Source organism: Dendroctonus ponderosae, unplaced genomic scaffold, assembly GCF_020466585.1.
Source record: "Dendroctonus ponderosae isolate FM_Combo_2020 unplaced genomic scaffold, Dpon_F_20191213v2 Dpon_F_20191213_1, whole genome shotgun sequence".
Lineage (NCBI taxonomy): Eukaryota > Metazoa > Arthropoda > Insecta > Coleoptera > Curculionidae > Dendroctonus > Dendroctonus ponderosae.
The window spans coordinates 23,411,162-23,426,956 of record NW_026017110.1 but is presented as its reverse complement, the minus strand read 5'-3'; the positions used below and the strand labels follow the sequence as shown (position 1 = coordinate 23,426,956).

The 15,795-nt window shown below is 35.5% G+C and overlaps 2 protein-coding genes and 1 long non-coding RNA gene across 3 annotated transcripts in view; 1 reads left to right on the top strand and 2 right to left on the bottom strand.

The window, feature by feature from the left end:
- Positions 1 to 15,795, bottom strand: part of LOC109534671 (protein dachsous) — a 225,887-nt gene that overhangs the window by 29,917 nt on the left and 180,175 nt on the right. The window lies entirely within an intron of this gene.
- LOC109534673 (facilitated trehalose transporter Tret1-like) lies at positions 478 to 3,251 on the bottom strand. Its single transcript, XM_048661431.1, has 2 exons — positions 3,114 to 3,251; positions 478 to 2,202 (listed from the first exon to the last, which is right to left on the bottom strand). Exons 1-2 carry the CDS (start codon positions 3,175 to 3,177, stop codon positions 827 to 829), a joined length of 1,440 nt encoding a protein of 479 aa, XP_048517388.1. The 5' UTR covers positions 3,178 to 3,251; the 3' UTR covers positions 478 to 826.
- Positions 14,200 to 15,795, top strand: part of LOC109545898 — a 38,401-nt gene continuing 36,805 nt past the window's right edge. The window contains exons 1-2 of the long non-coding RNA XR_007280393.1: positions 14,200 to 14,415; positions 14,992 to 15,128. This is a non-coding gene — a long non-coding RNA (uncharacterized LOC109545898). The remainder of the gene's footprint in view (positions 14,416 to 14,991; positions 15,129 to 15,795) is intronic.

Here is a 15,795-nt window from a genome sequence, read left to right as displayed (position 1 = left end):
AGCCCATACTAGCTTCATCATTATCTATTCATCTGTCGCACACGCTTATGGAGTAATTTATTTTTTAATTAAAAAATATAAAATCATCGTTCATGTGGATCGCCTTAAACAGTAGAAACAGTAGAAATTTAAGTTATCCAAATCAATTCTTCAATTACATGCAAGAAAAATAAAGTATTTGCCGCCCCATTTCAACTTTTTCAGTGTAGCGTGCTTCAATTTCATGCAATTAATCCTATGTCACCCCATAAAAACGATCATTTCGCAGCTTAGTAAAGCCTGCAAGAAATGTGTCAATTATTGCACCATGACTTAACTCTGATCGCACCAATTCACAGCTCTTTTGTTAATTTACTGCACACATCGCAGACAAAAACTGTAACAGTTCGCGCTTTTTTTTTCAAATTCCAGATGACCAAAGAATCCTTTAATAGCGGACGTGACTCACCTTTCGATCATAGCCACTAAGAGGAAAAAGCCAAGTAATCTAATTATTAATAAAAATGCCATGTTATTTATATAAATCATAGATAAAAACAAAGCCAATTTAATTCATATTTCGTGTTTCGCTTCTCTAAAGACAGTCGTTCGTGTAAACGAGTGGTTCTTTAGCGGCCTAACGGTACATCGAGAGATTATGATTTAGTGTTCATAGGAATTTGAACTAGATTTAGAATGGCATCATAGTATTCCGGGAAACGCACACTCTTTGCAGGCTGAAAGAAGTCTTGCAAAATAATTCACTGGTGGAAGATGATTATCTCACGTAATATCTCCTGCAGGTCGGAAACGGTAAAAAAATTATTTTGTCCCCAACTAATTGAGCTTACATAAAAGAATTATTCAGAAACTGCACTCTCCTGACACTGAGCTCGACACCAGACTCCTGGCCAATTAACACATACTGGATTTCCTCCAAGGTTTTTCCTTTGGTTTCGGGCATCCATCGTACAATCAGGAGACATCCGGCTAAACTGCACATAGAGAAAAAAAGGAACGGATATGCCATTGACCCAGCTTGATCAACGGATATTTGGAAAATCTTCGACACCAATGCGCCCATAAGAACGGAAAATGTATCAGCAATACATAAGGCTTTGGCTTTTACACTAGTGGGGAATAATTCGCTCAGAATCGTAACCATACCGAAAGACAGTCCTATGCTGAACATGATATTGTAAGAAACTAGGGCTGTTATGGGTAGCCAAAATACGTAATGGATGTCAAAGCCGAAATCTTTGAAAAAGAAAAATAGCGACAATGCGAGAACAGCAACCGAACATCCAGCAGATGAAGTAATCAGCAGCATTCGTTTGCCGAATCGTTTAATGACGAGCAAAGTTGTAAGAACTACAGCTATCAGCTCCATGCCGCAGTAGACGATAACAGACGTGGTTGCGTCAATTGAGCTTCCAGCCTCTTTGAAAATCATTTCCGTGTAAAACATGCAAGGATTCTTGCCACTGAACTTGTTCGTCATGCAGACAATAACAAATATTAAGCAAGCCCTTCGATTGCTGGCTACTGTAAACAAATCCAAAACCCCCGCTTGATTGCTGGTTCTTTCCTGTCGAACCACTGCCTTAACTATGGAATCCACTTCTTCTTCCACATCTCTTTTTCCGCGAAGTACTTGCAAGCTCTGTTTAGCAGCTTCAAAGTTGCCTTTCTTGATATAGTAATAAGGAGATTCTGGTACCAAAGCAAAGGCCATCATATGAATTAGTGGTATCAGACAGCATATCAAACTGGACATAAATATATCCAAAAAAGATCCTATAACGTTGATGAATAGAGTTCCGGTGATGGCAGCTATAGCGATAGTGGACGTTAAAAAGTCGCGAATTTTCGGATCGGAAATTTCACCGATGTACATGGGCAGCACTGTATACAACGCGCCTTCCACTGAACCAATCAGAAAACGCAATCCAGTTATTTCCCAGATTGTGGTGGAAAACGCTATTCCGATGAAGCAAAGAGACACCCAAGGGGCCATTAGGAGCGTGGTCTTCTTGCGGCCAATTTTGTCTACTAAAATCGCTGCCAGAATGGCACCAGGTGGCGCTCCTAGAAGAGGAGCCACAGCGCACCAGGATCCTTCATCGTTCGTAGTTGGTATGGAAGAATTAGCAGATAAGAGCTCTGGAAGATAGGGGGACGTCCATCCAAGATTGATTCCAGAGCTTAGTATCGAGATGGAACCTAAAAGTTCGTCATGTGTATGTCTAAAGTGTGTAACTTTTTCCTTGGATGATTATAAAACTGCTTTGAAGCAACAAGCAATAGATGAAAAAGGCGTGGCCTTTACGGTTTTGCCGACAAATAAGGTTTTGCAATTAAAAGCATTCAAATTCTCACTTTAATGACACATCTTAAAATTGACTATAAAAACCGACTCAAAGGGGCATACATAGGCCATAATATTTAACAGCTTTTTACATAATTCGATGGAAATTGCAATTATTATTGAGTTATTAAAAACAATGCAAAAATAATCATGACCTGGCATCGCTTATAAGATTATCTGAAATATATGGTGGTAAAAAACATATGTTTGGTATTGCGTTTCTGTCAGTTAGGCTTTTGCTCATTTGAGATTTGCAATTCATGCTTCGGGCCAGGCAATGTTCGCTTCATGTTAAAGCAAATGAAGGTTCAAAGCTTTAATTTTCTATCGCCAAGGAAAATGTTTAATCAATGCTGATGCTTGCCATTATTGCTAATAGTTGGCGCTATAAAACTACCAAGTTTCTAATTTGGAGTTCAAATTTCAACAAGTTTTGCTAGTGGTTCCTATGGATGATGTTGGGGTTTTTACATTGCGGATATGTGCTATTCAATACGCGTTTTGGTGAACAAAACTCGAATAAATAAATAAATTATTAAAAGTACAACAAGTGCAGATAATTGGGAAAGCTGATTATGTAAAAAATTCAGCTTTAACAGGGGAAAACAAAAAATGGGACAGAAATATATTAGCGATTCGGCAGGTGTTTTGGCTTTGAGTGATGAAAAGAATGTAAAACAATTGGCTGTTTTTAAAACAAAGTTTATGCTTTAGTGAGTTAATTTATAACTATAATCAACTATGGTAGTACTTGTGCAATATTTACCGGCTACAGTAGCAAAGTATTGAAAAAAGTACTCGTGTCTAAATTTAATTTGATGCAACTTCATCGCAATATGACACACATCTTTCTTTCTACTTGGTATTTACTGTACGAGCGATTACCATCTGATGAAAATAGCTGTTTGCTCAAACCATTTATAATAAACCATTAACGCTAAGTAAATTTGCTTTACTCTTATTCGGACAGTGATGTGCTTTCTTATCTTGATTTAAGACGTCTGTTATGTTATACAAAAATAAAGTCCAATGCATGGAAAGTTTGCTCTTGTTTCCAAAATTAGCACAAAGGGAAGATAGCAAAATGCTTTAACATTTATTCGCGGCTGGAAATAGTTATTAGGTGTTCATGTGTGCTCACGACATGTGATTAGTGTAGCTGCACAAAGTGGAATGACTTGTTTAAAATGCACTTTAGGTTGAAAAAATTTTATATTTAAACTCAAACAATAGGATCGAATCCATTTGTTTTTCATCTTGATAACATTTAAATGCAAAACGTCTCATTTCAGCCTGCTCTTTGAGATTTGCCGTTTGAGAAGTGACTTTTCGAACGTGTATTGCCCGGTGATCTTCACAAACATTTCGAGCCAAAATCAAGCGGAAATTATTAAAATTTTTCAGTGCAGAATACTCAATGCGTTTTGCGTTATCAGTTTTATTTGCTTGCTAATCGTTAGCATTAATTTTTGTAGTCAACGCAAATGTTAGTCGTCAACATGACCACGGCAACTAAGTGCATCTGAATGACGCTCAATAACAACTAGACGATAAATATTATTGAACCAAACAACACACTGAAAGCTAGATAAGTTCAGTATTGTTGAGGCGGATTGATTTTTTTTATACAAACTGCTTGTTGGGTGTTTCGCCCCAAAAAATTGTGCATTTTAAAAATTAATTATTTTCCTACTAGGTGATAGTTCTTGCTTACTTTTTGATAAATAATTGGTTCATATTGCGAAATAAGAGCACTATTTATCAATCTGTAATAAAATACGTGAGGAAATATTGACAAAAATTTTTGAGGCGAAATACCGAACAAACAGAACAAACACTTTGTATAAAAAAACGCTAAAAGTATTAAAAATTTACTGTTTTTAACATGAATTATATTTACAGTCCTTTTTACAAAACAGATACTGTTGAGAACAGTAGATAATGAAACTAGATTCAACAGTCCGTATTATAAACTTGATTTGTTACAATTTCCTCTTGAGTTGTTTGTAGCAGAGGAGCGGAAGCCATTCAAGCTAGAAGAAATATCTACGTTCTGTTCTTTGCCATCTTCGGATAAGGCTGTTCAAACATCAGCAGGTACAATTTTGTAAATATTAAAAAGAAAAATAGCTGTTTTGAAAAATAAGCAAATGGCAAACAATTCAGGTTCTAGATTTCAAAATGTTGCCGATAATTCTTAGAAAAATTAAGTTAGATTCGCGTAAGTATCGATGGTTTAAACGGTTGCCGATTGACTAAGAATTTGAGTATGCGAAAAGAGTGAAGTAATAAGTCCCGAATCATTATGAAAAGCAAAAAACCAAGAGGCACAAAAGGCATTTCTCATCTTTAGTCGCGTCGACGGCATTCGCCTGCAGTAATTGTTATGTGCCATAAAAAGTGGCAGCTCCGACATGTTTGTTTTCTTTTAAACGTTCCCTGATAATTCCGTAAAGCAGCTGTGTGAATTCGCCGCAAATGACTTAATCTGCACTTTTCCAAGAATTAAGAATCTTTCCTATTAGTGCGCCATATTAGAGTGGATGTTGCACCGCACGTAGATCGAAAGAATTCATGTCCTGCCTTTTTAAAGCTCAAAGTTACAATAGATGATTACTCGATGGCATCTTGTTGAGGATACTGGTTCGAAGAAAAATGGAAATATTATGTGCAGGTATCAGTCGCTTTGAATGTTGGTAGCTAATTACATTATACGAGGTGAGCGACCAACAAGTGGAAACAGATTTGATGAATTTCGGGAATTTATTACAAAACTAAAATGGTATTCAAACTTGGAGTGAAAATTATTTAATTAAATTATACACCTAAAGGTTCTGCAATTTGTTTCTTCATTCAGCTTCTCCCATTTATCTCTTGCATTTTTAAAGTTCCAACAGTATATGGAAAATGTTACATGTAATGCGAAATACTTGCACTTAAACAATCTCATTCTACCAGCTTATCGGATCTGAAAACACTATAGGCGCTCTAAGAAAAAGTCGCATGCATTTTGTGAATACTCGCAGCTTCTATAATAGTTCGACTACCTGACGTATCCCAAGTCCAATATCAGAAAAACAATAATTATGCGCCGATATTCCCTTATTTTATAAACCCGCTTGAATAAAATAACGTTTAAGCCTCTTTTTGTGAACATGCTCGTATGAAATTACTTTTTAGACTTAGTAATCGTGTATCTACTAGTTCGCGAAGCTGCAATTTATCACAACAGCCTTACCGTTGATTTATGACCGAAGAGCCTTATACTGTAATTAAGCGAGCTTTATATTTGTAATATTGACTGTTTTTTTGTATTTTCCTTCACTTGATATGTCTATACTTTAAACGATTTAGTAAGCGTTACCGTGTGAGATTTAATTTGTTTCTAATCGGCTGCAGATAATTGGCTTGTGTCAAGTCGTGTCAATATCTATTCTGTTAGTGGGAAAATACGCATTGAAAATTTTATTATTTTTATGGCGTTTTCAATAGTTGAGTGATGAATTAAAAATGCAGGTATTTTAAAGTGGCATTGAAGTGCTATTCAAGGAATGCTAAGATAATTTCCAAGTAAATCAATAAGGACGTTTCATAAATGTGTAAATAATGTGGCGCATAAATATTACTTCGTGTAGGTTTTGAGATGCATCCATATTGCAGTTAACTTCTGATCTAGATTCATTTATCTTCCAGTTGTCGGCTGAGCTTAGTGTTAAGCAAAAAAAGATAAATGACTTTCAACTAGTTTAGCGTATGGAAAAAGAACTAGAAGCGTTTTTCTTTTTGGGCACAAAACGGTTAATAGAATTCCTAGCATTTGATCAAGCAAGAAATGCATTGTGGAGAAGCCAGCACAAAAGAACGGTGCTTCTTCCGCTTTAAGAGTTTATAATCTAGTTTCTTGTTCTTGTTCTAGTGTGTTAAATATATATCTGTGGAATTTCAGGTCTGTGTGCAAATTTCGCTGTCATTTCGTGTATCTTCCATCTATCGAAATTTAAATACAATTTTGGTAGATGTAAATGCGCTGCCCTCTTCTCCGAACGCTTACATATTTGAATTGTTCAGTATGCAGATAATGTATTAGCATGGTTTTCCATAATGCCGGTAATATAGTCCCCAGGTTCCTGTAGGTTGGCGCATTTGAACTGGAATACAATAGAAGGTGTTATTTTGCTTACTTTATATTTAACACTCGATTTTCCATAATGCTAAAAGCGCGATCGTCGGGCGGGCTCCTTGAGTTGCTAATTCTGCCGTTCTCCGTAGCTAATTCAAATAACCTGCTATATTGTACTTCATTTTCACGCTCCCAGTTTACGGTCTTACTTTATTTTCTTTAGACACGTGCCAATAATTTTAAAACGAACATTTTTAATTCACATTTTTCAACCGCATACAATCGCGCTATAATCCAAGGTTAACAACGTTTTCAGCTCTTAAAAGTTCCATTAAAATATATGCTCAGTACTTTTCTCTCTTGGAATGGTTCAAGATGGTAAATCAAGCTCTAAGTTCATGCTTCAAGTTCCACTTTAGATACGAATGGCAATAACCAAAAGTGCTCTAATTTTTGACGCAGACGATGTAAACAAGTATTTTAAGAATAGTTTCAAGAATTGCTCATGTTTCCAAGCAAAGAGAACCTGCCTCTTCAGCGCTTCGCGTTCTCTTCGGAACCGGCAAGTAAAATGCGGGAATAAAATGGCAAAAATCTATCCGATTCTTTCCATTTTCCAGAGACATTTACACATTGCCAGGTGAATCGCTTTAAAGAAGAATTTGATAACGTCCTCAATAAAATCATATTCAATAAATTTCACAGCTTTTTAGCAATTTATTCATTCGCAGATTTAATTAGTTGCGATCGCTCTCACCTGGAGTTGCAATCCATATTATCATCATTATCTTCAGCAAATAACAGTTTGATGTATACCGCATTTTTACATACATACATCTACTTTTTACTACATAAATTGTAGTTATTAACGCATGTTCATTATTAGTTAATTGAAATGTATTTTTTTATTCTTCAAATTATTAGAAATTTACACTCTAAAGAAAACTTTTGAAAAGTCTAACTGCAACACCTTAGTATTTCTAATTAATTTCTTGCAAGAGAGTATTATGCTTATGTTACAAGTTAATATTTAAGTTGAAAATTTACGTATTAAAAGTGCATTTTCGTATAACCAGAAACAAATTCAAACTTTGCCATTGCATTATCCATTTGTATGCTTAGTGGTCGTTAAACTGCTATTTCCAGTACTTTCTGTTACACATAAACGCTTTTCAAGATGCTTGACTCAACTCAATATGCAGAGTGATTTGATATTGGCGTTATTCCTCCAAAAAGGTGATGGGAATTTACTTGAAAAGTAATGAGAAAGCCGATAATAAACACAGTTTAGATTTCAAAGAAATTCGCTCTTATAGATGCAACTTTATAATAGCGTTTCTATGAAGTTTTCTAAAAGGTAGAAAGGCGGAGCTCCAATGGTGCAAAGAGGAAGACATTTTTTTAACAATTTGGTCTTCAAATCCAAATTAAGAATAGCAATTTTTGGCCGATTTGAAATAGGCCAAACCGCCTTTTTCGAAATTATTCTAAATTCTAACTGAGAAGTTACATTTTCACGAAGTCAAATGATCCGAATTCATTCGCTTTTTTAAATTCCCTTCTCGCTAGTTGCTTTTTACTAATATCTGGGCATAACGTAAAAATTACTAAGCACTTTATCAATCAACTCACTCAGAGGAATGTAGGGTAATTTTTGTTTTATTAGCTGGAATTTCTGTTGCAATTTTTGTTACAATTGATTTTGCCGTTTCTCCTTAACATTCTGCTGTTTCATTTACGTCTTTCTGCCCCTGATATTCCGGTCTGCTTTAAAACATTCTCTTCTCTGCACAAGCTTAATATGCTTTTAACTATCATAATTTTTAAAATGCACCTGATAATTCCTTCCGTTAACTCCCATCCATTTTCTTTATCAGTAGGCGACAAGCGCAATTTCTTTTAGAATTTTTTTTCTCAAACTATGGAACGCTCTTGAACAGTCCCAACATCAAACACCTGCAAAATAGCACCTTTCACTATTACATTACTATTTTCAAAACTTGGCAACATAAGGCATGATGAGTCACCCTATATATATTCGCGATTTGCAGAGGAGAAAGAGATAAATGGAAATATGAATTGAGCCCGCCCCTGCAGGGTCGTCCAGTAATTTATAAACAAGCCGGACAAAGCTAAACCGCGATGTGTCCAATGTAGAATGGCCGTGTAGAGCGATTATAAACTACCACTATCATAATTTCCTATTGATGTTCATGGGCCATTGGCGTGGAAATATTTGAAGGGAGAGCTACACACATGCGGCATTCTTTTCGGCCACCAAAACACCCGAAAAAAAAAGTTGCCTCCAGTTCGGCTGCTAAAGAAACATGTTGCCAAGAAGGCTCATAAAGTGCTTTCGTTAATTTTTTGATGTCCTTCTATATTTATTGAATATATAGAAATTAAGGGATTCAGAATATTGAAAGTCCACCATATTGGAAGTGCGAAAGAAGTCAGTCAGCAAGCATTCACCGCATTCGAACGGACAAAATCCATTAAATTAATCATCCATAGAAGTTCGTTGCTGCTTTTATTAACATACATTTACATTTCTAAACAATAATTACGTTTATTAATCTTGTCACAGTGTTAAATCGAAAGTAACTCGAAGTAATTTATTAATTTGGTATCACAGTTTGATATTTGCATAATATGATAAATACCTTTGGCTGTGTAAAACACTGCGGCTCGCCAACCAAAACGCATAATGAACAATGCAGCAGCTTTGTTTTTCAGCTCAGTTTGCATAATATCGCAATAACAGGTGTCCTTAAAATGGGCAAAGTTCTTGCAAGTACAATTTGTCATAGACAAGAATAAGCCTAATCCTAAGCGACTGAGCCCAATATGCCCAACTATCATCATAAATAATCCTAAATGATTCGCAAAGCGAAACGAACAGTTTGGGCATTAATTCTACACCCAGAAAACATTGAAAATTTTATAATCCTTAAGCTTTCCATTTCGAGTAGTTGTTTTTTTTTGTGCAATTATCCCATTCCTCTCCCTTCACACAGAGATGTGGTTACGAAACCTAATTAAATTGCAAAAATATACAGAACCGAGAGCAAAAACCACGGCTTCTGCAATGTCGAAATAAAATTTTAAAAGGGAAATATCGGCGATCCAATGACACATTATCGCAACACACATTCATTCATGCATCAGTAGTCAAAAAAAACTCGATACAGATACGTAAGAGACCTACTTACATACGGTGTACCTTCACCATGTCACAAATATGGCCTGAGACAACCACTTTCTATTTCTCACAAGTGAATTCGTCGCGCCGACTTTTTTCGCATTTTAATTAAGGATTTTCGATATTGTGTCCTCAAAATCTACATTCCCCTTTAAGAACCGATACGTATTTACATGATTGGCTTTTAGTTTAATTAATAATTGGCCAGCAGTTTTGTCTTTGCTTGCAATCAGCCGTATTGCCAAAAGTAGCTTAATCCATCCAAAGGGAAAGCTGTAAAGCAAAATAATACTTGAAGTTTGGAAACATGTAAAAACTGTGTGAATCACCACCCACTCGGTGAAGCAAATTGTTTTCTGAATATTTGGATTTTCTTGTTTAACCCAAAGGACTAAACCATAGGAATCGTTGTCTACTATCGATCTTTTTTACAAAATTGGACGGTTATTTGCTCTACCTTCTTCTATCTATTGTACGCGTAATACTTTAAGAAATCACTTTTCTTAAATAAAGACGTTAGACGTTCATGACCTTAAATTTCCGCCCTACGGAAATAAAATGCAATAAACGATTATTTTAGGCTCCTATAAAGTTAGCAGGTTATTTTTGATATTCATTCCAGCGCGTTATATTCTTCTTTGGCGTACAACGAGGTCTGGCGAAGGAAATTGATGAAAAAAATCCTATGAGTAAAATCAATGTCATGTCCAATGATTACGAAATTAATATTGAAGAAACTACTAAAAATAAACCGGGAAATTTATTCAAATATTGCTTTACAAAGTACAGCTGCTGTTACCCAAAGCACATCAGCTTTGATTTCTATAAAGGAACTATCAACTGCAGCCCATACTGGCTTCTTCTTTCTAAGCTGATCTCTGTCAGTCCATATTAGGATCATTTCTAGCTGGTCAACCTTTGCCCATACATATGTTGCAAATTTCACAAGCTTTCCTAACTGGGCTCATCCATGTCCATTGAACTACTTGACAATTTGTTAATTTCTGGAGCAATTGTTGGAAATCATGGTAAAGCGTAGTCATTTTGTCCGTATAATTCACACAGTTGAAGTTTCCTATGTTAAAGTGAAATAAATCCCGTGTTTTACTGATGTTAAACTTTAAAAGAGACAGACAGAAGGTAGTTGAAAAAGATTTACAAAGACAATAAAAAATGTCATTCATTATACGAATCAATTGTATGCTTTGCTGAGATTTTTTCGAAATGAGCAACAAATCGAAAAATTCCACCCAACTTATCGAGCAATAATTAAATTTGCCCCCGTGTTCGCAACTGAGAGCCAATAAATTCCGGGCGAGGACTAGTCGAATATTAATTATGACTGGGATGCTGATTATTTATAGGTAGCCATGTAACATCTGATGGTAAACAGGTCTACGCCACTGCGGTTTTATTTACAATGGGACGTTTACTTGTTCGGTTTGTCCGGTACCGACAACTAACTCGAAAAGGAAGGAAAAAAACGCGAACGATTCGTCGTATTTTATTAAATAACCCCGATGTCAAAAAAGGGAAGTCGTAAGTAGTGAGAGTTGCCCAGAACGATTTGATTCCAGTCATAAATAAGAATATTTGTTAGCAGCTAAGTAAGTATCTAAAAGAGTCTCCAGACTCTCCACCACTAAATGAATTTTCTATTTTTTGAAGAGAATGAAATTAGGACGACACTGTGCAATCACACAGAAATTGAATTAAATACAGTACAAGAAGAGGCCATAAAACCAGTAGGAAATGTTTACCATAAAACGTATCTGTTGATTCCAGATTGAGACCAAGAAAAGCGCACTCATCTATTAACTTTGTAAAATTGATTATTTATTATTATTATATAATTTATTTGTTAGACATAATTCAAACCATTTACTCTATATAATCGCTTTTCTTCCATTATTGAACAGACATTCTCGGATGGGTAACACGTAGTTGAGTTGAAAGATTAAAGAACTCCATGCATGGAGCAAAACCTGGAATGGCAATAATTGTTTCAATAATTGAGCATTTTTTTGTCATATTAATGAGAGATTAAACAAAAAATAATTCAAGTGTTTAACGGGTTTTATTTTATTTATTTCCCTTCTCATAAAAAAATTAAACTCRTAATTTTCGGCTAAATATAGAAGAAACAAATGCAGACGGTTGCAACATGCAAGGTACGGTGCAAGTTCTATGTCACAAAGGCTTCCAAGACCTGTTTTAAACCTATCAGTTCTCAATAGCAAACTATTTTCATCAAACGTGCAGTCGTTTCCTTTTGTTTGAGTTTCCTAATGTTTTATATTTTATTCAATATTTTGTTTTCAATGTTTTGTCTTTGTCAAACATCCACTCTGGTAAGTTTCATAAATAGCTTTGCCTTCATTTCATTTATTTTCGCAAAAACAATCCTTTGGAATTCAACCAGAAAAATAATGAATGTTCATTGTCCGTCCGAGTTGAAAACAAAATTTCTAGAAATCAGTAAAAAACAAATAAATTATATATAAATATTAAATTTTGCTTCTTTGTTTAAATAAAATAACTGTTTTCCAAGTAAATTTCTCAACAAAAAAGAACTAAATGGTTAGGCATGGAAAGGTAAGGCAATTTCCTTCACTTTCCAAATCAAATCGAAAATAAATTACTTAGCAAAAATTACATTAATGTAATATACCGAATGGCAAATTAAAAATGCGACATGCTTCGTTCCAGACATTCAAATGCCTTCAGGCATTTTACGACTCTAAAAATGAACATTTTCAAAAATATTTTGGCTTTTTTCAAATCAGCAGAAACGACCTAAAAATAACAATCAACTTTATTAAAGATAAAATTAAGTATGTGAAAATGCCCATGAACAGATCTAGAAAAATATTTTTTGGAAAGAAAGCTGAAACACTTCCAATCACTTTCACCGCTAAACGGCCTTTGATTTGGTGTACCTCGAGATAGATAACGCTTTGAATTACGACCCGATAAAATATAGTGAAAAGTCAATATAAAGTCAGTAAAAAAGAAAGAAAATCGCAGTGTTCGATCGAGGATAATAAGAATAAAACGTAATAAAGCTTGTCCTATGGCGGTGTTGGCAGGGCATTATCATAAGTTTATATTTTGGTTCGATCCTTATTTATTTGTCTGTATATCAAAATAATTTTGAATGTAGTTATTTCAGACACGCACACGATGTAAAGTTTAAAATATGATACGTTGCTCATAACAAGTTGCCAACTTGTTTCTCTACCAGCAGTGCGTACGTAATATTTTTATCGAAAAGTGGCAGAGATTTATCAGTTGAGCTTAGTAACATGATTTTATTGATAGAGACTTATTACGAACACTATCTGGTTATGAGTGTAGTTTGAAGATGCTTGTAATGCCTAATAACTTGCCTTAATTCCTATCCTTTACGCCCAACTTCCTGGTTCTACGCCACAGACTCCAAATGATAGATCATAAATTTGCCTATTTTCTGCCAAGCAATCTGGGAATCATGTAAAACGGAGAGGCTCGACCGAACAATTAATTTTCCTAATCTGCACAGCATTTCTCAGGCAATAATGGCATTAATGGCAAGTTTAAACAGGCCTACTAACATTTGCTAGCTGGGCCAATGAGGCACATTTTAAAAAGTTTCATGCCTATCGCTTCTAACTACCTTCAAGTGTTATAAACTATCGCACTGCTCAATCACCAGTTTATTCATCCTGTTCGTCGTTTTGGCAGCACCGAAGAATGAGAATTCCAATCTAGAAATGTATCTCCTCGGCGAAAATATTTCAATATATCTTCATTTAGACCGAAGAGTCGAGGAAACGTGTAGGTTCGAGGGAAATCAGACATGGATAATACATATCTTTATGCTAAGTATCTTCTTTCGATCTAGCACGAAGTCGCGTTGCAAAATCACGTCCATTTGAAATGCAAAGTTGCTACACACACACAGGGAGGAATCGAGTGCTATTGGACACGAAGTAGTCGTTAGACGGTTAGAAAAGTGTGAATTCCTGAAAATGGATTAAGGCTGTGATTGGTGGGGTCACTGTTTACTCGACTGAAAAAATCGACACATTAAAGACAGTTAGAGGAAGTTACAGTTCAATATCCCTTGAAAAGTGTCTTAAGCAGAAACTCTTTGGATAAGCCAATCTAGTAACTCAGATTTTGTATAGAATGCGATATGGTTCTTAACTGGTAAAACACAGTTTAGCTGATTCCTTGTTTTGTTGAATTCTGTATAGCTTTGCTTATTTAAACTCATGGCTGGTAAATGACAAATACATTGTTAGCTGCAGCCAATGAAGCGAAAGCATCTTCACCGCTAGTCTAAAAGTGATACCGTTCCCCTGAACAGTCACAATGTTTGTGATGGGCCCCTAGCGAAAATCGTAAACATACATGCACAATCTAGCAGCTACTGTGCTCGCCACTTATCTCAGCTAGATCGTGAATTCCTGCGTTATCGATTGTTCGTTACGTGGAAGCTGATGAAACAGAAAATCAAGTGTAAAAACAATGGAAAGCATGCGGGTGCAGTTAAGTGGAACGTCGAAAGCCGCGTGCTTCAGAGAGCATAACGTTTCACACAAGGCTGATAGTCCCATTGGGACACCTTGAATAGGCCCCATTTTTACCATGCGACTACTCGAAATCTATTATTTTGCTGGGATAATCCTCGCATGATCGGTCAAAGCGACTGTTGCTAGTGAGTGAGAGAAGCTAAATGGAATGGAGTTGTAAAAACGAGACGTAAGTTTGATTCTGAGAGGCTGATGAAGGTAAATCTGTATAAGGAAGGAAGGAAGCGGGTGTGTACACACTGAAGAAAATTCAATCACGGGAGATGTAAATTTGTATTATAGTGTGTATATAATTCTGTGTGTGGTTTGATTCAACCCTTTAATATAAAGATGGCGCTTTCAACTGATGAAGCGCACACATGCCAAACAGCGAAAAAACAAAAAAACACACGACGGGAAACGGACCAATATGAAACTGCTTCCGTCGTGTGTTTTTTGTGTTTTTCCCACCGCCCTACCGCTGGTTGGCATGCTTCGTTCTGCACTCTTACGGTCTGCTTATAGTTTCACGAGTTTTTACTTCATTTGATTCTATTTATGCTCTTGACTCCCCAAGGGTGCTTATCTCTACTTTTTGTATTTCCAGAGGCCCTCATGATGACTTAGCAGTCGAAAGCGCTAGGCCATCTTTACATTCAAAGGTTGAATTAAACCACACCCAGAATTATATATACACTATAACACAAACTCTTGTTATTGGAAATCTGCATAAGTCCGAAAGAAAGTTTAGAAAATGGACTAAAAGTTTTTGTAGTCCAAAGACCGTTTCCACTATTGCTACAAATATCGGCACCTCACGATGAAACACCCTGGATAAGCTGAAGAACCAGCCAATGAAAAAGACCAGTAGAAGCACCTATGAAATGGGTTGTGTGTTAAAACGTAAGTCAGCCAGAGGATTTATAAAGTTACTTGTTTCAGACTTATCCGAAAAACATCTTTTGTGTTTTCTTGTGAGTTTTATATCTCGCAATCTTTATATCTCGTTAGACAATTTCAATCATTTTCGTCCTTTATAGTTTGTTGTTATACATATAAATACGTTTTTATTATTGAAAACTCCTATCCAAACTCGGAGCTCTAGAAATTAAATAAATGAAAGTTAATGAAAAGTTATAGTCGTTTTTCGTTTATGCAATAATTCAAACTTCCGTCTGTTTCCCCGTTAAAACATTTTGCAAATATTCTATCTAAATAATCGTCATTTTAAATTGTATTCCGATTTTTCGTTGGATTTCCTTCGGTCTTCATCATTTCGCTTAACTCACAATTTGCCTCTCAAAGTTTTTTTCAAAAGTTTGTTGTTTTGTTTATGTATTCGACTGTTTTTTATTGCTTCAACTGGAAGCGTCCAAAGCAGAAGTTCGTGTCATCAAAGCAGAAAAACAAACAAATTACGTTGAAAGATAATTTAATGATATTTATATTATTATTCCGTGTTATTAAAATATATTCCAAAATTAAAATCAAGTCCTGGGTTCTTCAGTCATTTATTTATTGTTCATTTATCAATTTAAAAAAACGTTTCGGTGTTTTCCACCATCATCAG